The sequence below is a fragment of the Nannobrachium achirus genome (genome assembly GCF_963921795.1).
Source record: "Nannobrachium achirus genome assembly, chromosome: 15".
Classification (NCBI taxonomy): Eukaryota; Metazoa; Chordata; class Actinopteri; order Myctophiformes; family Myctophidae; genus Nannobrachium; species Nannobrachium achirus.
The window spans coordinates 22,421,206-22,445,213 of record NC_137822.1 but is presented as its reverse complement, the minus strand read 5'-3'; the positions used below and the strand labels follow the sequence as shown (position 1 = coordinate 22,445,213).

Below are 24,008 nucleotides of genomic sequence, written 5' to 3'. Positions count from 1 at the left end.
AGTGCAAATCTCCATCATGTCCCAAGTATTTCTAGCTCGGCCAGTTGTGCACAAGAAATATGATGCTGATTGGTGTGTCTTCCCACAGCTAATCTTTCATAAAACTTGGCCAGACAGACAGACTCACAATATGACCTTTTCTAGACAGTGAGAAAGCTTGAGACAGATATAAAGGAAGAGAGGCCACGAGAGTGAGAGACTCTCATGAGTGGAGGTAGACTTGTAAAACATTGCATGTGGTCTTTTAATCTTAGGAACAAAGCATGTCAGTTCTTTATGAGCACGACATCAAGAAATTCAGTCTTCAGGAACTCAGTGGAAACAGACCAGGAATAGATTGAAACAAAAAGTCAAAAACTAAAATTCAGGTCAGACTTTTTGTTCCGCCACTTTTATTTTGTGACTGAATTGGTGCCAAGCGTTTGACAACCATTAGCATTGTGACATTGCGGTCCTTAAGTAGGACAGATGTAGCAATAAACCATAGAACATCTAGCACAAAGAGAAGAGAAGAAACAAAGACATAATTCTCCCAGCAACAATTATAGCTTGGAGCCACTGAACTACAAGTGAGAACTGAGAACCACTCCTTGGAAAAGAAAGACACTTCATCAGAACTGAGTAATACTCTTTGCATGTGCTTTCCCTAGGGCTGGCTGGTGCTCAACCTGGAAAACAAAGCACTGATACAAACAGCAGACCAGCAGTTTCACTGGTGATTCCAAAATATGTATATCTGTAATCAATGCCATGCCGGAGCTGCTTACATAACCAGAACGACAGGCAGCCATGTTTGTGTTCTGCTCTGCTCTCCCACTGCCTGAGAGAACTATCAAGAGTTCTCTCAGAAAACCACTGGGAAGATTTGGTCATATTTTCCTGAATTAAATCCACTCTCTGGGTTTGCTATGTGGTGCTTCATGTCTAGTTTCAGTTTCTTTCTTTTCTTTTTTTTAAGTCAGACAGTCCAGAATATCCAACCCCCGTTTTTTTTCCCTCTTCACTCTGAGCTAGAAGGAGATGTCAGGACTGAGGGAAGGCCTCACGGCAAGGGTGGTAAAATGTACAAAGATGCAAACACAACTAATTTTATTTATATATTAAATATATATATTATATGTATTATAGAATGATTGACTGCTTTAACCGTTGAAAAATAGCAGATATACAAGCTCACAGCGCGGCGCTGCGAGCTTGTAGATCTGCTATTTTTGAAAAAGTTGTGAAAATGTGTGCAAGTCTTTGAATATATGTATTTTCAAAGCGAAAGTTTGTAACTAAAATGTTGCTTCTGGGTGGTCCTTGGAACTATAATATTTTGAGATATGAATATTTTTTACAGGGGTCCTTCACATGAAAAGGTTTGAGAACCACTGACATAGCAGTCTCTCAAGAACAGACTAACTGAACCCCAGTTAAGTGAAAAGGACCTTTTCTTTGACGATGGCTGGCCAGATTGCTGACAAAGAAACATAGGTTTTTCAAAAAAAACTTAGAAGGATTCAAAAGACACTTATAGAATCGGGTCAAAATTCTAATTTTCACGATTTTTCGAAAATAGCGCTCGCAGCGCAGCACTCGGTGCCGCGCTGTGAGCTTGTATATCTGCTATTTTTCAATAGTTAAAGCAGTCAATAATCCTAGGCCTTTAAATTTGATAATCTCTTACCTGGTGCACGGTCTAGGAAAAATAAAATACAATACAAAGGAGAATACCAGCACTCACAGAAAGATCCTTACGGGTGCGGTCACACTGACCTTTATTCTGCCAATACCGTTCAATGGCAACAGAGCATTTTTTTGTATACATATTATTTTTTTTGCGGAAATCTGCGAATGGCAACAAAAAGCTCCGTTCCAATTGAAAAGCATTGGCAGAACCCGCCGCATAGGCAGAATTAAAGTTTGGTGTCTGAGGCACTTTTATTTAGCTGGCATACATATGCGTTTTGGGACAAAAGCATTCCTCAGCAAATGCTGGATAGATACATTTGTGCCAAATCTTGCTGGCTGGGGTTTGGGTGATGGTTTTCAACTGAAACAGAGGTTTCGTTTGGTGAACCCAAACACCGGACATATAAGAATAACAATGATCGATGTGGCAAGAGCTTGGTTTCTCAGTGCTCTAACATGTCTGCCAAACATTCAGTCATTTTACATAAGCTGAGATTTCCCAGAGCCATTGAGATGCATGAATCAACAACTTATTCCTGAATACATAAATGATAGATACATAAACCAAATCTGAAACTACATCTCACGTTTTCCACCCTACAGCAAGAACCATTCAGATGACATTTAAAAAAAAGACCGACTCATTGGTACTGTAACAACAAACCAGGCCAGACTTTAGCTGAGCAATGTGCGAGTCAAACAGAAGCATTATCGTCAAAACTCCCTCTGTAATGTTCTGACTTGTCCGCGGCCCCACGCAAGTCTTCAGAGTTTCTGCATGGGTGCTGACATAGACAAAATGCCAAGATAGCGTACTAGCAATCATGTACAATGTTCCTGGTCTGTATCCTAGCTAATGCCTGATTTTGCCTCAACAGAAGAAAAGGTTATTTTTGTCACGGGACGTGTCGCACAACACTGTACTGTTTCACAGCTCAGGAGTAATGGTCTAACAACATAACTTGTATTTGAATCCAAACACTTCTAATCCTGTTTACGAACTAAAGCTGCTCATGTTGATCTGTGCCCTGATGTTGCCACCACACCCCTGTAACCTGTTCACACAAGTGTGAAGCAGTAACTTCTCATTACTTTTGTAGTCTCTCTCTAGCTTAACCACATGAACCTCAGCGTCCCTATACTGGGGGGGGGGGGCATTCGACAAAAATAGACGATCTACAACACATTGCAACGTGATTATAGATTGCCTATTTTGGGTGAAAAGATTTGGTGTATAGGGCAAGGGGGTCCAGAAAAGACCCCTGGGGACTCCGGTCAAAGTATATAGGATTTAAGTGGTTAACCTTCTACTCAGACTTAACATCATAATACAATATTTCCAAGAGGGTTCCTACTTCCTTACACAACGGATTAAGATGGCTTTACAAACTCTGTTGTACATTGATATGATCAGCGGCAGGGCTAAGGTTAGAGTAGTTGAACCTGTTGAAACACAAAACTACTGTACCGATAGTCTCAATTACTTTCCTCCCGTGCATATTTAAGACGGTACCATTGCAGCTCAAGAATCCACCGGTCCTGAGTGAAATGTCCGGGGCTGGAGTCTGGTGCAACGCAAAGGTCCTAGACCTGGTGAGAGCAGGAGTGGACCTGGTGAGACGTAGCATGAGGCCCGGACAGGAGTCAATCCACAGAGCCTTGTCCTTCCATGCGCCAGATTTCCTCTCCCAGTCTCGGCAGAGTAGTTCCGGAGCAGTGGAGTGAATGGTCATGTCTTTCCCTAATGGGACTGATCGTGGGTAGCTACTGGGATGTAAGATGGGACTTGAGCAACCCCGGCTGGGTCACCCAAGTGAGAGGTATGATGTTGCGAGACCCGAAACCCCGATGAGCTTGGGCTACATCACTGAGGATACGTCCCAGGTGCATCCAAGCGATGTTTAGTTCTAGACGGCAATGAAAAATCTGAATAGATCAGGATTTTAAGATAGAAAGGTACATAAACTATTCTGTGCATGTGTGTCATAATAGGCAAACATTCAGCAACAATAAGCAGACATTCAGTGAAAACAAGCAATCTACAAGATTACCCATTTTTGGCAATGGGGGGGGGGGGGGCCCCCAAGTCCCACAACGCCTCGCAGCGTGAGGCGTTGTGAGCTTGTAGATCTGCAATTTTTGGCTAAAGTTCTCAGAATATGAACACTAGGATTCAAGTGGTTAATATAAAAAAGAAAAAAGATTCTATCACTCAAAGATTTGGAGGACCCCCTGTAGTAACTCTGAAGACCCGCTAGGGGTCCCAGACCCCCTGTTGAAGACCCTTGCTCTAACAAAATAAAGCCCACACAGGCTTTCTTTCATCAGGTGTATCTTATATTTACAATTGGCTTAACGCCGCATCCCACTTCCAAGCCCATTCACGCCCACTCTGCATCCACTCCAACTCTACTTCGACTCAACGGTAGGGAGAAGAACGTACGGAAAAATACCGCCCATAAGTCTGCCGTCCGCTCATTCGCTAATCGCTAGGATCAGGGGCGTCACTTGGGTATGCAGCTATATACCATACCCTGGGTCCAGGGGGTCCAGGGGGGAAGATAAAAGTTAGTTCTAAATATAAATCCATGAATGTCTCTTTGTCTATCTGTTCTGGTTAATATGTTGTCAAATTCTTAACAAGGTATTAGAATTATATTATAGGTAGGCCTATATATAATTATATATTATATGTAGAGCTACTTCTTCTTAAAACAAATGTATCATGCCTGTTGCTAAGGTATGGCAACATGACTGGTGTCTTGCACGCGAGCACCAGTCATGTTGCCATACCTTAGCTTTTTCTGAACTGACGCCACTGGCTAGGATCCCGCAAGCGCAGCACAGACGGAAAGTTACTGAGTCCCACAACAAGAGCATCAACACCTAGAGAGAGAGAGACAAAAAAACACAGCGAGAGGGAGGGGGAGGAGAGAGAGAGAGAGAGAGAGAGAGAGAGAGAGAGAGAAAGAGAGAGAGAGAGAGAGAGAAAGAGAGAGAGAGAGAAAGAGAGAGAGAGAGAGAGAGAGAGAGAGAGAGAGAGAGAGAGAGAGAGAGAGAGAGAGAGAGAGAGAGAGAGAGATTCTGACTCGTGTTTTCCACCGAACGTGAAGCCAGTTACACAACATTTGGTTACCCATCGAATTATGTTCCACCTCTGCCTGGATCCTGCTATGGAGTAACACATTTGCTGGAACACCTCATGCAGTGCCGCGCCGCCTCTGTCTTTTGCAAAGCTCCGTATGTTTCCATCTTTGCTTCATTTGAGTCATTTCATTCTGGTAAGTATTAAGTACAACCTTAATTAATGCTCTACCTCATTACAGCCAATGCTGTTTACTTTTAGCACATTTCAAGTTGCCAAATGTTATAGAGCAGCAGTCCTGCCTGAGCGCCCGGAGGGCGCGAAGTCCTAGGAATGGAGCGGCGGCGCAGCCGCCGCGAATTTCTAGTATTCTACACTGGAAAAAAGCCGCCCAGTTATAAAAAAGCATGATGCCCACTGCACTGCGCAAAAGACAACCAGTGGAGTTTTGAAAAATCCACTGGGAGATGTTAACCATTTCCCTTCCCAAGCAGGTTGCCAAGACATTATACTCTTGAGCACTGGTTGTGCGTGGAAGACACAGATCGAGACCGTGACCCAGTGAGAAAAGTGGAACTGGGTGGAACTGAGTCAAACTAAATGTAATGTCATGCCTACAATTCCAAATGTTTGTCAGGTTGGGGAGGTCCCAGTTCAAATGATTACTTTTGGGGGGTCCCCAGTTCAAATATGATTCAATATAGAACCTCAGTGGGTTTTAGTATAGAACCTCAATAAGGGCTTTATTGTTAAGGCATGTCAGGTGCACTCCACCTACCTGAAGGAAGTCCTTTGCCCCGCAGCCTCTCTCGAATCTCCTTACTTCGCTCTGGCAGAGACTCTCTGTCAGTCAGTAGGCCATCCAGCTGAGACCGAAGGGGGACACAAATTAAAACGTGAGGTGGGAGAGAGAAAGAGGCAGAGTACACAAGGCCAGAGAAGAATAGAGAGGGAAACAAAGGAGAAAGAATACTGACAAAAGCAATGGTTAGGATGTCATTCTTCCTCTTCTAGCTTGAGGGCAGATCATGTCTTAGCCGTGGTTGTTTGATACGTGATCTATTATAAAAATGACTTCATAGATTTGCTGTCATTCAACCTGCCTATTGTGCTTTGATGGGGAAGATAAAGGTTGTTTGACCTCCACCGAAAACTATTTACTGAGATAATGTCGTGCAGCGTGGCACTGAAACCCGAGCAACACACTTAAATCAGATACTGTATGGTAACTTTCTGAGACGGTATGAGATTACTGTGAGTGCACGAGAGCTTAATGGGAACCGTGTAACAACTGAATTAAGCCTCATTTCGTCTTATCACCATCCGCTATGTTCGGCAAGCAACACTGCAGTACGATTTAGTATAAATTAAGCATTCATATAATGAGATTAGCTGCATCCAATACGTTGGCTTCAGATGACTGACTATGAAGGTCAAAAGTATTATTGATATGTACAATTAATTAGTATACATACATACTGTACATGCATAAATGGTATTTGCATTGTACCTGGGAAAGGCTGCCCAGTACCAGACGAACCAGCTTTCGGACGTAGGTGAAAGGGGGTTCACAGCTGGAGTTTCTGATGTGTTTGCTGCAGACGTCCAGAACGGTGCGCACGGACATCCGACTCAACGTCACGTCGTCACACATGTTGAGTAGGAGGCTGTTCAGATGCTCGCCCAGTTTCATAGGCTGCATTGTGCACACAAAAATAAACATCACAATCATCAATACACCATCACTTATATGTATTTTGTACACTTAAAATGTTTGATCATCTGCTAAGTGATGTCTCTCTCCTGTACAAGAGACTACGAGTCTATACCTGCTATTGTGATAAAAAAACACTCACGATAATCGTATCGTGGAGATTTAATTTATCGTGAAATCATCCTCCGTCATGCACTGGTATCAATTCACCTTTTATTTGCCAAGCGGCATATCCAGTGCCATTTAAAGACCTCTATTGGTAAAACATACTTACTTGATAGTCTTTTTTTCACTCTCTACCAAATCTCTTTGCCCAAAAATTGCCGATCTACATGCTCACAACGTGCAACATGTTGTGAGCTTGTAGATCTGCCATTTTTGGCAAATGTTCCGCCCCAGGATAATGGATGTTATGACATTTTCATATCGTCCCATCCTTAATACCTGCTGCTATTTATCTCTGTTGCAAAGGTCTCTCAACTTGCACAAGAAGCATTTCTGCCCCAATGTATTTCTATCTTGACCATGCACCAAGTTGTGTATATTTTACACAATGTATATTTGACAATGTCTCAGGCGACCTTGATCCACGTGAGACACCGCTGAGCGAGCGGTAGCGAGCGAGTCACCATGTTGAGCGTTGTGAAGGTTGCATGAGCCGACTCAGCGCTGTTACCGAGTTATGTGCCGTTATGGACAGAATAGTAAATATTGATGTGGTGACTGCTTCTGCGACCGACTGTGGCTCAAAGGGACTTCTCCCAATCACAGCGCGTTCTTGCACAAGCTCCTCCCCCTACTCTCCTCAGCTCCGGGGGGAATAGCACACTCGCAGATGGGAAGTGACACTCAGCAAAGGTCGTCGGGATCGGGAGTCAAACCCGCTCCACTAGCCGCCCAGGCCACAGCAGACTATTTTTAACAACGCCCGGGGAGCAGTTAGGGGTTAAGTGCCTTGCTAAAGAACATTTTGACACAAGACTGCGTTAGCCGAGGATCAAACCGGTTCAGCTCAGCCACTCAGCTACCCCAGAGATTATGTCACACCATGCATTTTCAACTGAAAAAGCAATGAAAAGCAACAACATGTTCAGGGTGGTTTGACAAATTTGCCTTTGGATTTAGCATACTATAATCTCATTCAGGAGTCCTGTGATTATTTGTGGTTTGGCTGACATATTTGTGTTGCTTATAGATAGATACACAAGGAGAAACAGGGCTAACACTTGCCTGCAAGATAGAAACTCTGAACAGACATGAATGGGCATTATGTAGAGCTGCACAATATAAAATAATCGAAAATCATGATTTTACATTTTACAATTATGTAATCATGAAACTTGCCACACCATTACACACAGATTACTATAGAACACTGTACAAGTTATCTCTCCACCCGTAAAGCACAGCAAAAAAATAAAAATCACACGTTATATCATTAAATGTAAGGGCTTATGGGCCTTTGGGATATTATATTGGGAGAGGTTGATCTGCTGTAGTGCATCTACTGTACCTGGCTTTGAGGGATCTGGTAGTCGGCTCCCCAGAACAGAGTCATCCCCAGGGAGTACATGTGCATCTGTGGAAATGAACACCAGTTGGGGTTAAACAAGCACCATGAGATCAGTTGGACTGATTTGGGTCAGTATGTCAAATTGGTGACAAAATTAGAGAGCTGGTGATGCAACACCATTCTGAACCTAGGGATGGGACGATATGAAAATTTCATGTCAAGATTATTTTGACCAAAGAAATTGCGGTTTACGATATTATCATGATAATCAAAATATCCCCAACATCCATTATCCTGGGGCGGAACATTTGCCAAAAAATAGCAGATCTGGGGCGTCCGGTGGCCTACTGGTCAAGGCGTATACCACACAGGCACCGCCACATAGGCATGGTTGCCGCGGCGTCGCCGGCTCGATTCCCGATCCGGACAACGTTTACCGCATGTCACTCCCCATCTCTCTCCCCATTTCCTGTCAGTCTACTGGACCTCCCTTTGTCAATAAAGGCATAAAAGGACCCCCCAAAAAATTATAAAAAATAGTAGATCTACAAGCTCACAACGCATCGCAACACGTTTTGAGCTTGTAGAACAGCTATTTTTTTGTGGCAAAGAGATTTGGTAGAGTGAAAAAGAAAGACTGTATCAAGTACGTTATTTCTAGGTCCATCTTACCAATTAGAGGGTTTAAATGGTACCGGATATGCAGCTTGTTAAATAAAAGTGAATTTATCCCATTCCCAGTACATGGCGGAGGATAATTTCACGCTAAATTCAAATCTCCACGATACGATTATTGTGTTTTTTGTCACGATAAACGACAATAACGATTATCGTCCCATCCCTATCTGAACCTTAACGTAGCTGATGAAGTAACATGGTTCTCATCTAAAGCTCTTTTGTGATTGTAAGGAACGTTTCAATGTGATCCAGAGAGCTGAAAGCAGACTCTCTCTCTTAAATCCCAAAACATTTTTCCATTTTCCTTCCCTCACTCTTCTGCACCGACTGCATGGGAGAGAAATCACTTCCCCTGTAAGTAGGTCTTGGTAGGGGAAAGAATAACTCAGGGATTGCCAAAGAATGCAACATAGCCTTCAAGGTCTTTCAGGAACAGAGCACCCCACAAACTTAAAGGCACATTCACATTCGGTAAATGTGGAAATGTAAAGCCACCTCATATTATAGTTCACCATTCCAATTGTTTGCACAGAGAAATGCTATTTGAACTGATCAAAGATGACATACAGTATATTCAACCACAGTCTCTGATTATTAGAATAATTGATCAAGTATTGTATACGATAGATAATTCATTGTTAACTGAAATAACTCAGCAACTGCTAAAGGGCCAAGTGTGGAAAACTGATTCTGTTGGGGTTTATTACACACATACATTTCAAATGAAACCTTGGAACCAAAAGATTTCACATACTGTAGTACCGTACCGCACATACTATTTATAAAGTGCATGTGTAATATAATCAAGGATCAATTGTTTTGTGTGTGTTGTTCTTTGTTCAGCAATCTAGTGGCCCTCAGGTCAAAGCTGTTTTTGAACATGACAGTGTGACTCTGCAGAGTGGGCTCACTGGTAATGCTGGTGGCTTTTGACAGGCAGTCATACTGTCATACTGACTACTAAGAGTGTAGTCTCACATTGTCAGACGATCAGTGATCTTTGGATACAGACAAGTCTGGTGACATGATCTAAATTCAATGATGCTACTAGCCTAGAACAGCCGCAACCAAACCGACACCCACTGCTTTGAAAACCAATTGCAATACCATCCCAATATGAATATTTTTAATCTCTGAATCGTTTCCACCTAGTTTTAGAAACAACATTGAACTTAGATGCAACTAGAGCTGCAACCATCAATTATTCTCTTAGCAAAGTTATATCGATTAATTGGCTCCTACCTTCTCTATGTCAGAGAGGGAGGCCAGGGCGACCCCCTCCAGGACCTCTGGAGCTGTGAAGGCCCTCAGGTCCTGCTGGGTGACGTTCTCGTCCGTGAAGGAGACATTTCCAGAGGGCATGAGCAGCAGGGACCAGGGGGAGATGATGAAGCCCAGGGCCGAGGGGTCTGGTGAGAAGAACAAACAGAATCCATAAGTACCAGGACTGGAAGCACAATACTGCAGTGCAGTGCACACCATCTTGAACTTACAACTAGAAAAAAAAAATCACACTCGTGTGAACTGAGCGGCGGTGGTGTGTGTGTGTGTGTGTGTGTGTGTGTGTGTGTGTGTGTGTGTGTGTGTGTGTGTGTGTGTGTGTGTGTGTGTGTGTGTGTGTGTGTGTGTGTGTGTGTGTGCCCCCTGTGTGTGTGTGTGTGTGTGTGCCCCCTGTGTGTGTTTGTGCCTGGCCTATGCCTGGCCTATCCTGAACAACAGCGCCCCTCCCTTAACATGTGTGGTCAGAAAAGGTTACTGCAGGGCCAGGCTACATACCCGGAGACAGACAGACATACAGACAGACAAACAGACAGACATACAGACAGACAAACAGACAAACAGACAGACAGACAGACCCACACACACGGCCACGTATAGGAGCGTTGTGACCACTAGGGATGTCAAAAATGGACCTTTATCAAAATCGATTATTCTATAGCAATATTCGAATATTATTCGAAAATCGATAATTAATTATTATTATTTTTTTATAAAAAAATAAAAAATAAAAAAAATTCTTCTGTTTTTCGTTTTTTTTTTTTTTTTTTTTACTGGATTTCAATGCACATTTACATATGTACAACATGGCTCTTCAGGTAATTGGTAGCCTAACTACTACTCTTCATCTTTCTTTTTAGTGTGCCAGCTAGTGTACTGTTCACCTAATCTCTCAAGAACAGATTCTGTGATGCTTTACAATACAGAGGACGCTGTTTTCCCTTTTCTTTGATGATGGCCACCAAGTACCAAACAATCAAGCCTGAATCAATCACACCTGTGTCTGAGACGGGGGAGGGGAGTGTGTAGCAGGCAGCCACTCTGCTGTGCTCCTTCACTCTACACAGTTTACAGTTGGTGCTGGTGTGAATAATAAATCAATGGCCATTTACTATTATCATTAATACTATTGTTAGCCTATATTCTATATTTTGGTTGAAACTAACTAACTAAGCCAAAAAATAGTATAAAAAAAAAAAAAAAAAACGAAAAAAAAAAAAAAATCGATTATGAAATATTAAAATCGAATATTGATTAATCTAACGAATATTCGAAAATCGATTATTCGGTGACATCCCTAGTGACCACCGCTCAAAAATCTAGTTAGGGTTGCTTTAGTTCAGTGATTCTCAAAATTAGAAATTTGAAGGTCTCCCCTTAACTTTCTCCCCTTAACTTTGACAGTGTACAAATGCACCAAATGCAAATGGTTCCATTTGTACACTGTCAAAGTTACAGACTTGTAAGGGTCAATTTAGACCCCAATAAAGGAACCTAGAGCGGCCCTGAAATCCACTGCTTTAGTTAATATAATTTTGTTTTGTAATTAAGACTTCGGCTTCCAGCGTTTATGAAAACAAGTTAATGGAGATAGAAGGATTGGAAGGATTATTGTAATTACCATAACATATTTTGCTAAAAAATGTATTCTTTTGTTTTGGAAAGATGAACTGTCACCCACCTTTGGGATGTTCCAAGAGCAATTAGCTCAACTATTACCAGTGGAGAAACTGACTTTTGAAATACATAATCGAGGACTGATGTTCCATGACTTTTGGTCCCCATTGTTCTCCCAGCTGAGAGCTGGGTCAACTGTCTGACATGAACTGTAAGACATGAGTTGTGCACTTGCTGCTGATGATGTTGTTGTTGTGCTATTGTTACTGTATTTTTTATTTTGTTTTTTTTGTTTGTTTGTTTAGTTTTGTTATTGTCTGTTTTTTGTTATGTAAAATTATGCCCCTAATAAAAAGATTTATACAACAAAAAAAAAAGAAGGATTATTGCGCATCATTCCTGGGGCAGACTGTGGCAAGTTTTGTTCAGCTCAAGCCAACATGGGGGAGAGAACCTTTCGGTCAACATGAAATGTAAAACCAATGCAGTCGTTTGGAAACACTTTGGTTTCCAGACTGATGTGGAACAACAACAAATATTGCATAAGATACACTGTGGTGTCTACACCACAAGCAATTTGTTTAAAAACAATTTGAAATTAAAATGGTCTATGGTCTTTAAAGTGGTCTATGACCAAACAAAGTAGGAAAATAAAACATTCAAGAAATTACACAATTTGTTCAAATACATAATTGTGATTATGTTGTAAGCTCAAGATTTTTTTCTGATGAACCTGATCTAATTCTAAAAGACCCTTTTTACAGCGTGGGACTGTGGGAGCTAGCCATCTACAATAGGGTGACTGGGTGTATGTGCGTCTGTGTGAGTTGCATTCTATGAATGAAAGGTGAATACAGATTATCATCATTACTGCGGGCGATATAAAAGTTAGAACCCTGGCTGATCATCACGTGTGGTTATTTGGTTCTATTTTTGTTATTAAATCACCAGTTCTTCAGACCCCTTCTTCCATTTAAAACAGAAGATGAGGATAATTCCAGAAAGGAAGAGGAAGGTGGTTTATAACGTTGCATACACACACGTTATAATTACCATGGCAGATATATTAGTCCTATGTTGTATCGTACAAGTCTTTCATTATGTAAACCACTGATTCTCAACCTGTGGGTGGGGACCCCCCAAATTATTTTGGGGGGGGGGGGGGGTCCCCAGATGATTAGCTTAAAGCAGGGGTTTTCAACAGGGGGTCCAGGACCCCTAGGGGGTCCTCAGAGTTACTACAGGGGGTCCTCCAAATCTTTGTGTGATAGAAACTTTTTTTCTCCCTTTTATATTAACCTCTTTGCCAAAAACAGTCGATCAACAAGTTCACAACGCCTCGCAGCTTGTAGATCGGCTGTTTTTGGCAGAGAGATTTGGTGTTAAGGGGAAAAAGAGCAGATTAAGTACAGAGTGAAAGGTCAAGTTTATTAAGTATTGACGGTTAAGTGGTTAAATATCTGAAAACACAAATTGACATGATTCCAGAATACACTGATGATTGTGCTGTCAAAAGATGAAACTATATGGAATCTATGAAAAGGTTGTGGGGGTCCCTGCTTCATCTCTCTCTCACCTAAGGGGTCCTTGGCCAGGAAACGTGGAAGACCCCTGGCTTAAAGTGAAACATTGTTTTCTCACTCAACAGTAAACATACCAACATACAGTCTAAGTGTAAGGCCTTTTAAAACCCATTTAATACCTCTAATACCTCTTTCAATATAAGAGTTATTGTTCCGACACGCATTACTCCGACATTGCGTTTGTCCGCATTACTAACCCTCTCTCTAACCCTAACCGCACGCGTAGCCATGTACATCTGATGTGTGCCCCCAGAGATAGTCTCGCGTGGCCAGACTGTTGACTCCGCGATTTGGGAAATGCTCCCATCAACAGTCTGGGGCACGGAAATAGAAACGATGAGTGCGAGATAAAGCGGATGTGACGCAACCGCTCCCTTGGTGCAGTAGCAATAACATGTCCTACTGGAAGCGTTACGTCTCCTTTCAATATTTCTGGGGCGTTATTTCGTCTTTCTCTGGTGTTACCTCCATGATGTTTTCAAACGTTTTCTTAAACTATACACCCATAACAAGAATAGGCCGCTCGAATAACTTTGTCTGAGCTATTGTGTTTCTGTTATGTTTCCAATGGGAATACAGTTCAGTGCAGCACTGGTTACTTACGATACTCGCCGTTCGGGAGCTGCCGTTCCAGACTCTACATAGTATTCGGAGAATGTGGAATAGTTGTCTGGCAACACAAGACTACCCCAGAGACAATGTGTCCCCAGCTAAATTACTTACAGTTAGTAATGATTGGACTAGTGTGTGTCTAGGGCTGTCACAATTATTACATAATCGTCTAATCGCCATTATTTGACATACCGGTAATCGCTATTATTTTTCATAATCGTCATAATCTTTTCTATGTTGAAAAATGTTCAGATATTTTTTTTAAAGTAAAAAATTGTGGAAATAGCAGATCAACAATGTGACGCATTGTGAGCTTGTAGATCGGCTATTTCCACTATCAATGTTCTTTTTTAAGAATAAAGTTGTCAAATATGTCAGTCATTTATTTGTATATTAGGTTATGTGTCATATCTACCATGTGCAACTTCAACGCCTAAAAGCCAAACAGAAATGTAATTGTCAACGACAAAAACACAATTAAATCGCTAATTATGTAAAATGTCATAATCGTGACAGCCCTATGTGTGTCTGTAACACAAAGTTGTATCAACAGGAGGATTTTACAGTGTAGAACAGGGTCCCAGAGAAAGGTTATTTGACCAAATGGGGGTCCTTGGAATTAAAAGCTGCTGCTCTAAAACAGCCAAAACCCTGATACACCTTGTTGTTATTGCCAATATATGCATGGTTGAGCTGCATGCAGTGCAATAAATCTGCACGTACAAAATCCAAAGCTCTAGATTAACAACTTGATAAGACTAGCCGTAAAGACACACACACACACACACACACACACACACACACACACACACACACACACACACACACACACACACACACACACACACACACACACACACACACACACACACACACACACACACACACACACACACACACACACACACACACACACACACACACACACACACACACACACACACACACACACACACACACACACACACGACTACAGTGACGGTAGAGTCGAACCACAGCAGATACATTTCTTGCGAAGGCTTTTGGCTTTATGGGAATTTAAGATGACTGAAGTAAACAAAAAACACATGTCCTTTCCTTTTAGCCATGCAAAGAATAACTGTTGAAGAGGCATTGGACACAGAGAGGAATGGATACACAGGGAAACAGAGTCATTCTCTTTTCCTCCGAAGCCACAGTCAGTGGTATGGTTACAGTCAACGTTTTAAAAATATACAAAGGAATGTTTGAGCAGCTCTGCAAAATTCCTTTCTTTGACTGATATTTCACTCTGAAAACGGGACAGAACGAGGAACAGAAAAAGGGGGTCTGAGGTACCAAAATAATGTTTTCAAAAGCTGGAATTTACCAAGTAAATAAATGTTTCCTGTTTAAAAACCATGAACGTTTTTGGGAGACCGACGCAAAGAAAAGGATGGGGTTACACACGTGCTGTTATAACTCACACTGCACATCCAGCGCGTTGGGGAATAGATCGCTTTTTGATGTTCAAATTCTGTTGAGAGGTCTCAATGAAATGTAGACAAAAGTACAAGCTGTACATATCATTTTGGCAATGGAATATAATATACTGTATCCACCGTACTGTGATTTAGGCCTAGAATTATTGAATGCTTTAACCGGTGAAAAATAGCAGATAATAGCAGTGAAAAGGTCCTTTTCTTTGACGATGGCTAGCCAGATTGCTGACATACTGTAGAAACATAAGTTTTTCCAAAAACCTTAGGATTCAAAAGACACTTATAGAATCGGGTCAAAATTCAAATGTTCACGATTTTTCAAAAATAGCAGATCTACAAGCTCGCAGCGCGGCACTCGGTACCGCGCTGTGAGCTTGTATATCTGCTATTTTTCAATAGTTAAAGCATAAAATAATGATACACAATAATGTGTACCCGTTCTAAATGGGTTAACCATTTTCAATATGCCGTCCCAACTTTTCACTGTTTATCATATGACGAAGTATAGGGCATAAGTGATTAAAACAACCAACCGTGTTTTGGGGGCAAACCATCCATCTTTAGAATTATTCGCTTCAATTACTTAATAATAATAATAATTCCAACAACAACAGCACTCCACTCCCCACCAACGTGTTGCTATAGGGCACTCTCTGACTTATTATCAGCCCCTAGGCCTAGACCAAGGAGTCTAAAAATAGATGCATACAAACTTTAACGTGCAGGATGCATTAACTCTGAAGCCAAACCCACCATTACAGAGACAGACAACCAGAAAGACTGCCCGTCTTTCTGGTTTCAGGCAGGCAGAGCAGTGCAACATGTTTTAGTAGAGAAACAGGCAGCGACACCGAAAATCAAGCCTCATGGATCCATGTCTACTCTTAGCCCTGGGTAGGAGGTAGGGCATTCACCAAATATTCGAATATTCGAATATCAAAGTCACTATTCGACGTTGTTCACCGAAGTCGAATATTCACGTATTTTTATTTTTCTATTGTTTTCTCTTTAAAAAAAATATATAGTTTATAAAGCTTGGCTAGATAGGAAGTCATAAGAATGAGTTGTCAATGCCCCTGGTGGATGAATTTGTTAATGCTCTATACCAGGGGTTCTCAAACCTTTTTAGGCCGTGACCCCCAAAATAAACATATTTGAACTGGGGACCCCCACCCTGACAAGCACTTGGAATTGTAGGTATTACATTTAATGTGACTCGGTTCCTCAGATAAATATTGTGAAAATAGCAGATCTACATGCTCACAACGCCTCGCTGCGAGGCATTGTGAGCATGTAGATCTGCTATTTTCACTATTCTTCTTGAATTACTTGAATACTTTGAGGTCGAATAATTCGAATACTAAAAATCACTATTCGTGAATGCCCTAGTAGGAGGGTATGTATAGAATATCATTATGTACCCTCATGTACCAAAGCCATATAATATATATAACATAATACATAATCACAGTAACAATTGAAACAAATAATTAAAGCTGCGAAATGAAACTTATTTGAATGAAGGAAAAATAACATGGTGGAGGCCGAGCAGTATGTTATTTTTATCAATAACTAGCATATCTCTCTCTCTCTCTCTCTCTTCCATTGAGAACGTTAGACACTGGTGTCTTAGTTTACAAGTAGTAGTGCCTGAAGCTCATATAATGTGCAATAATTCCCCCTGGCCAAGTGGGGATTGCTTCTTGGATGAACAGTAGAAATTAGGTTTCTCGTGCAGGAAATAAAGTTTTGAACCCCGGGCACTGGGAAGGATGTAAGACCTATGGTTCTGCAAGTGTGGTTGCTGTTTTTAAATTTTCCCATTCAAGTCAATGGAGTTACTCTAAAAGAAAAAGGTGACATCACCGACAAGCGAGAATGCTGCTTCCTCATTGGCTGAAAGTTACTCTAATAAAGTTATGGAAAGAACCACACTAATAAACTAGAACAGTGATTCTCAATATTTTACATTTCAAGGTCTCCCCTTAACTCTGACAGTATACTAATGGAACCCGTTAGGGTCCATTTGGTGTTTCCATTGGGGTCCGCTCAATATGCCGACGGGCCGCTGTTCCGACTAGCGTCGGCATGTTAGTTACTCGTCACGGTTACTGAGGTTAGGTTGTTTAGGGTTAGAGTTAGGGTTAGTTTTAGTGTCGGAATACCGTCCCGTCGGCATATTGATGCGGACCCGTTTCCATTTGTATACTGTTGTTGTTGTCAATTTAGACCCCCATAAAGGAACCCTCAAAGTCCCTGGAATCTACTAACAACTGGACTAGAACATCTTAGTTTGCAGGCTGAATGATAGGGAATACTAAGATCAAACGTACTGTACAAAGTACAGGCAAATCATGTAAAAGAAACACACATGGTTCCATATACCAGTGGTTCTCAACTGTTTTATGGTTTGACCCCACAAAATAATCACATGTGAACTGGGGACCCCCCACCCTGATAAGCACATGGAATTGTTCCAAAAATAAATGTTGTGAAAATAGCAGATGTACAAGCTCACAATTGCCTCTTTCTTATATATAATTTGGCCAATGTTTCACTAGTTTTTATAGTAGTTTGTTGATTACCGGTTCTTTTGATGCAATAATGCTCTTTTTTATTTTATTGTCTTTTTTTTTAGGGGTCTTACTTCACTGTCAGCAGGTGGGGACCCCCCAAAATTCATGTGGGGGACCCCCCGACCCACAGGTTGAGAACCACTGCCATATATTATATACGGTATGACCCAGAGGGAACTACAGCTGAGACTATGGATGGAGAGGCATTTCTCTGCGGAATCATAAATACTCTGGACATAACTTATTCGAACAAATCATTCTTAAACAAACACAGTAGCTAACCGCTACTATTTACACATGGAATATGACTGTGCTGTGGCGGTGGATTAGTGTTTGGACAGTTGTGAGGCTGGTACTTATACAATGTGACACCCACAGGGTGTCATCCACACAAGTATGCCTGACAAGTCATATTGCACAGTAAAAAGCATTTAAAGGAGTAGTTTGCCACAAAAATTACTTTTTTCTATTTATTATTCAGGCCATGAGGACTTAGTTGAGTTCAATACTACTTTTTAGTTTTTTCCACACTCCTAAGACAAACACTTGATGACAATAAATGTTGATTCCGAATGGGGACTCACTCAAATGCAATCAATGGGGGTAAATTTACTATAATCAATAGAAAAGAAATTGGTGTCCTACCAAACGCCAGGGCCTAATGTTCTCAATGGAACACAGCCACTGCAGTAGAGTTAGCTATATTGTATTAACACATCTGGTGCCAACCCCGAGTTTCCTGAGTTTTTTCTTTTTTCAAAAATGTTTTTTGGACCTCCAGAAATGTATTAGGCATGATCGCGAAATTGCATGTTTAACCCCCATACCAACCCATTCTTTCAAACATGGCAGCCATGTTTGTTTACATCTGAAGAAAACATAATGGCTGATAAATCATGAATGCCTGAACGGATTTCTAAGCGGATTTTTTTGTTTGAAAGCTGTGAACAGTGTGCACACACGTGGTGCATCATCTAGGCATGGGCGTGCACTTTTTACACAATTGCGCAATTACATGGAAGTCTATGGTAACCATGGCAACGTGGGACATTGAAGAGAAGAAATCATAGCAACATAAGTGTTAACATACAATTTCCGGATTGCAGCTTTAACAGTTAAATTAACATTTTACCGAGCGGGAATGGCTTGGATGTAGCAGAAGCTATAGCATTTAGACAGATGTTGAAGGTACCAATTAGGATTTAAAACGGACTATAAATTAAGTCGTATAAGTAAGACCGGGACAACAGCTATGAAATTATATGCACAGAACTTCAAATTACATGATCATATTGCATGATTACATTTTTTAATTTACTCTGTAGGTAAAAATGCCTTAACATAGTTAAGCAACTGCATAAAAAGAACTGCTTCTGACATCTGCTTTTCACATTTAAGCTTCACTCAGCATTCCTAAACCGTGCACATGAGAGACCACAATCCATTCAATATGGCTACGCAACAACACAAGTTAAAAATATTAGCTGACAAAGGCCTATGCTATCATTGGAGTACAATACTAAATGCCCAGTAAACATTATTGGGAAATGGCCCTTGAAGTCAAAGCAATGCTCCAAGGATTCAACCTTGGGTTTGAGTCTAAAATATTAGGCCTTGGGAGTGAAATCCTTAATTACCAAAAAAGTGCGACCTCAGCAGAAAGTACAAAGTCCAGACTGAGTGTATGTCAAGGATGTCTGCAGAGGAACCAGTCAGGAGCTATTGGCCTGAGGCCAGCTTCAACATTCTCAGGATAGTGGCAATCTTTATGTTCATGCCAAGCCTGCTACTGCTGCTGCATCATCAACACCACACACACACAGCCTGCAGGAAGAGACGACGATCAATGCAATAGTATAGACACAAAAGCAAACTGCTGCTGGGTCAAGTTGTACACAAAGTGTCTGTTCTTTTTGTGTGACGTGACGTCATGTGTCACGCACTCTACACTACTGTATGTACAGTATATGAGAGAGTGAGAGACAGAAAGAGATAGCGTGTGTGTGTGTGTGTGTGTGTGTGTGTGTGTGTGTGTGTGTGTGTGTAAACATCTCTCAATTTAAGCAAGGGGTCGTTAGGTAAGACATGACAACTAATACAGTTCACAATAATGGGTTCCCTGGTTAACAAGAGTTGGCATAGCACTAGTCAATTTCCAGATTTCAAAACAAAAATGTATTATTTACCCTAATGGACATTTAGCCTTCTCCTAGTATTTCATCTTCTTCCGCTATGTAAAGTTGAACTGTGCCCCCTGATCATGAGCTTGATGGGTATATGGGAAAATGTGATGGCTATTATTTCATGTATTTAACTTCCATTTTATATACATTTCAGCAGTGCTATTATCCATTATTTCCTAGTACAAAATGTATCATGCCTGATCTCAAAACACAAGGATTTTCTTTTATGATTTATGTATTCTTTTGGCTCCCGTATGCCCCAATTCTCTTTCAGATCAGCAGGCGTGAAACTTTTTTCAGTCAAGTTTACAGTTTGTAAATTAACACTATGAACACTAGCATCCCTACCCTGGGGGGCAAGCATTCTGTGAAAATAGCAGGTCTACATGCTCAGTTGCAATGCATCGCGATTCGCGATGCATTATGAACTTGTATATTGAATGTTTTCGACCAAGGCATTTGGTGTACAGCAAAGAAGAACTATTGAAGGTTGTTGTGAGGCAACCCTTTAACCATTTTATGGTTTGACAATAAAAAAATAGCAGATTTATATTTGAAACTCATTTTTAGGTATTTTTCAGGTCCAAAATGGGTTAAACGATGGAGGGTTTTGGTTGCTTTGAACCTCTTCCATGAGAATCCTGTCCATCTGTGAACAATAAAGACGCTGTTGTCTCCAGATTAACGCGCTAACTCCAAGAGCCATGCCCATTAAAGCCTTATCTGGGAACCCAGTATGGACACTGCGTTGTCCAGCAGAACAGCTTGGTTTATAAATCAAAAGACAATGCTCAATGCTCCCATTTATTGCGTAAGAGCGTTGAGTCAGACAGTGAACTACAATATGTTTCATTGAATAAAATGACTGGACAGCAATGTGCTTCCAGTTGCAGAAATGGTCATTTTGGGAACCCTGGTGGCTAAAGCAGTCACCAAGTTCTGACTTAAGTTTATTTTCTTATTTTTTTTAAATTACATGGCTTCTTGATTCCAATCAGTTTGCACTTTCAAACTGGCGCCCCTATTTTGGACAAGTCAATACAAGCGAATATATATATATATATCTTTTTGTATTCTTGTAGATCAAAAATCTACCATTAGAGGCAGGGACATACTTTGCTATATTTATATATTTCTTTTACACCAATCTCAGGGTGTAGGTCTCTGTGAAGATTTTGCTTCTAGACGGTGAATAAATTACGTTGAAGACCAAAATCCAATAAAATGAAGCAAATAGTTCTAAACCCCACAAGAGGCATGCGAAAGATAAGACTCAAAAGCCACAATAACCAAGCTACTGTATCTCACACGGAACAATTATTTAGCAATGCATGAGTCAAATATTTCAACTGTACGATACAGTATTGAGGTTACTCTTGTTGGCTGTGAGGCGGCATAGCTGCAGTCTACTTCATGGGTCTTCTTTCTTTTTTTTTTACTTTGTTTATTTGATTTTCAAATGAAGCATTCAAGGCAATAAAGTTCTATAATAATGAGAGTAGCAGCTTCTTTTGTACAAACATCAAATATACAATAGTGATACAAGGATTGCATTTTCTACTTCATGGGTCTTCAATAGGGGGTGCGGGACCCCTAGGGGGTCCTCAGAGTTACTACAGGGGGTCCTCCAAATTTAACTTTAGCCAAAAACTTTTAGCTAAAGAGGTTTGGTGTAGAGGGGAAAATAAGCAGACTAAGTACAGAGTGAAAGGTCAAGTTTAAGAATTAACGGTTCAAGTTGATAAATATCTGAAAACAAATTTACATGAATCCAAAATAAACTGATGATTGTGCTGTCAAACGATGAAACTATATGGAATGAATCTATGAAAAGGTTGTGGGGGTCCCCGCTTCATCTCTCTCTCAACTAAGGGGTCCATGGCCTGAAAACGTTGAAGACCCCTGGTCTACTTATTTACATTGCATTTGACTATTAGCAATGCCTTTGACAAATTCTGTTTAACATCTTCTCTGATTGGCCTCAAAGTTCACACAACAGTTAAGGATCAAGTCTCCCTCAAACAGAACAAGTCAGAATAACCCTAACCCTTCTGAGGGAGACTTGGTCCTTAATTAACTTAACCCTAACCCTAACAAGACAGAATATTAACCCTTATCTTTCTGAGGGAGACTTGATCCTTAACTTAACCCCAACCCTAACAAGACAGAATAATGGCTGTCCAACTCGTCCTACAAAGAAGTGTGGGCCCTTTGCCTCGCAAAAGGCATGATGTGGAAGGCGCTCTACAGACGGACAGCGGTTGCCGCCGGGGCTCCCGCTTGGATCTGCGAGGAACACGCCGCGGTGATACACAAACACACTCGCTCTTTGAGTAAACGCTGCGCGGTATTTCACAAAGATGAACACAATCTATCTCTCACCGCCCGCGTACGCACGCACAAACGAGCACGCTCGCGGGGATTTTCACGGGACTGCGCCCGCTCGCCTCGCCGCCTCTAAACTTCGCTGCGCGGACGAAATAGCCGCCCGCCTCTCATTGAAAATGAATTACTAGCAGGCGGTGACCGCGTACCGTGTGCAATCCCCTGAAGGTTTCCTCGAGAAAATGTTCTCACGACAACTAGATAACACATCGAAACCGGTTGCCTTGAAACACTCAGATCTCATATCAAGCTGATGGAACAGAGATGGAGTGAACTGAACTCCCACGTCACTCTTCCAATCCTAAAACAGAGTTGAATTGTTTTAATAAGCTGTCTTGGCAATTCAGAGTCAGGTGAAAAGAACCTCACCGATGACACATACTGTACTGTAAGTGTGAGTGGGTGGGCGGTGACATTGCGTCAGCAGCGTAACACAAAAGACACATCAAAGAGTCACGGATGGTGACCAACGCATTCAGGATGGTTGGAATTGTTAGTTCTCTCTTCCAATAACAACACGGAAGCTAAACAGGAACAGGATTATGTGGCACACCGCCAGAGACAGCTGAACCACATGCTATTGTCACATAAAAATCCCCACAAAGCCATCTCTGAAAGGTTAGCCTTTCAAGAATTAAGCATATAAAAACGTTCAAACAAGCAAAAATAAGGGGAGCCAAAAACTACAGTTAGCTACAAAGTTGTCATTACAGCCTTTATTAATGAACCTGTGGGTCGGGGTCCCCAAATTATTTTGGGGGTCCCCAGATAATTAGATTAATGTGCAACATTGTTTTCTCACTCAACAGTAAAAAATCAAACCTCGTTCGAAGTGGAGCTGTGAATTTGAGCAGTTCCAGATCTATGCTTTTGATTCTGTGTTTTAGATCTATGAATTCTAAGTGTTCTATATATAAATTCTATGTGTTCTAGATCTATAAATTGTGTGTGTGTGTGTGTGTGTGTGTGTGTGTGTGTGTGTGTGTGTGTGTGTGTGTGTGTGTGTGTGTGTGTGTGTGTGTGTGTGTGTGTGTGTGTGTGTGAACTGTAAACTGTTCCTATGAGTGAGTGGTGAGTGTGCCTGGCCTGCACAAAACAGCGCCCCTCCTTTAACTAGTGTGTTGTGTGTGGCCACTCAAGGTATTGCCAGACTACGGACACGGCCAGCCAGCCACCCACCCAGCCAGCCAGCCACCCAGCCACCCAGCCACCCACATACCCACGGACATACCTGTCTATTGGGAGCTTGTGTTCCACAGCTCCAACAAACCAACATGTAAGTGTATAGAGGGTACAGTATATGCACATTTCTAAAGGGACAATTTAAGGACTTTTTAATACCTTTAGAGGCAGAAATAGCCAATCTACATCCTCACAACGCCTGGCATTGCGAGGCGTTGTGAGCATGTAGATCTGCTATTTTCACAATAGAACCGTGTTATACATAATGTAATTCCTCAACTCTTAGTGCTCGTCAGGGTGGGGTGGTCCCCAGTTAAAATGTCATTCTTTTGGGGGTTGCGGCCTGAAAAGGTTGATAACCACTGCCCTACACAACAACAAAAACAACACAGGGTCAAATGGAGAGAGCTGGTGTGTCAGATCCATTGGTCCGTGTTTGTGATGTCTATAGTCGAGGACCCACATGGC

General features: G+C 41.5%; 1 protein-coding gene across 1 annotated transcript in view; it reads right to left on the bottom strand.

The window, feature by feature from the left end:
• Positions 1 to 24,008, bottom strand: part of ptpn13 (protein tyrosine phosphatase non-receptor type 13) — a 91,546-nt gene that overhangs the window by 57,365 nt on the left and 10,173 nt on the right. The window contains exons 3-6 of the mRNA XM_080743488.1: positions 9,907 to 10,073; positions 7,987 to 8,052; positions 6,270 to 6,455; positions 5,538 to 5,625 (exon numbers count right to left, since the gene is read on the bottom strand). Coding sequence (XP_080599614.1) covers positions 5,538 to 5,625; positions 6,270 to 6,455; positions 7,987 to 8,052; positions 9,907 to 10,073 — 507 coding nt within the window. The remainder of the gene's footprint in view (positions 1 to 5,537; positions 5,626 to 6,269; positions 6,456 to 7,986; positions 8,053 to 9,906; positions 10,074 to 24,008) is intronic.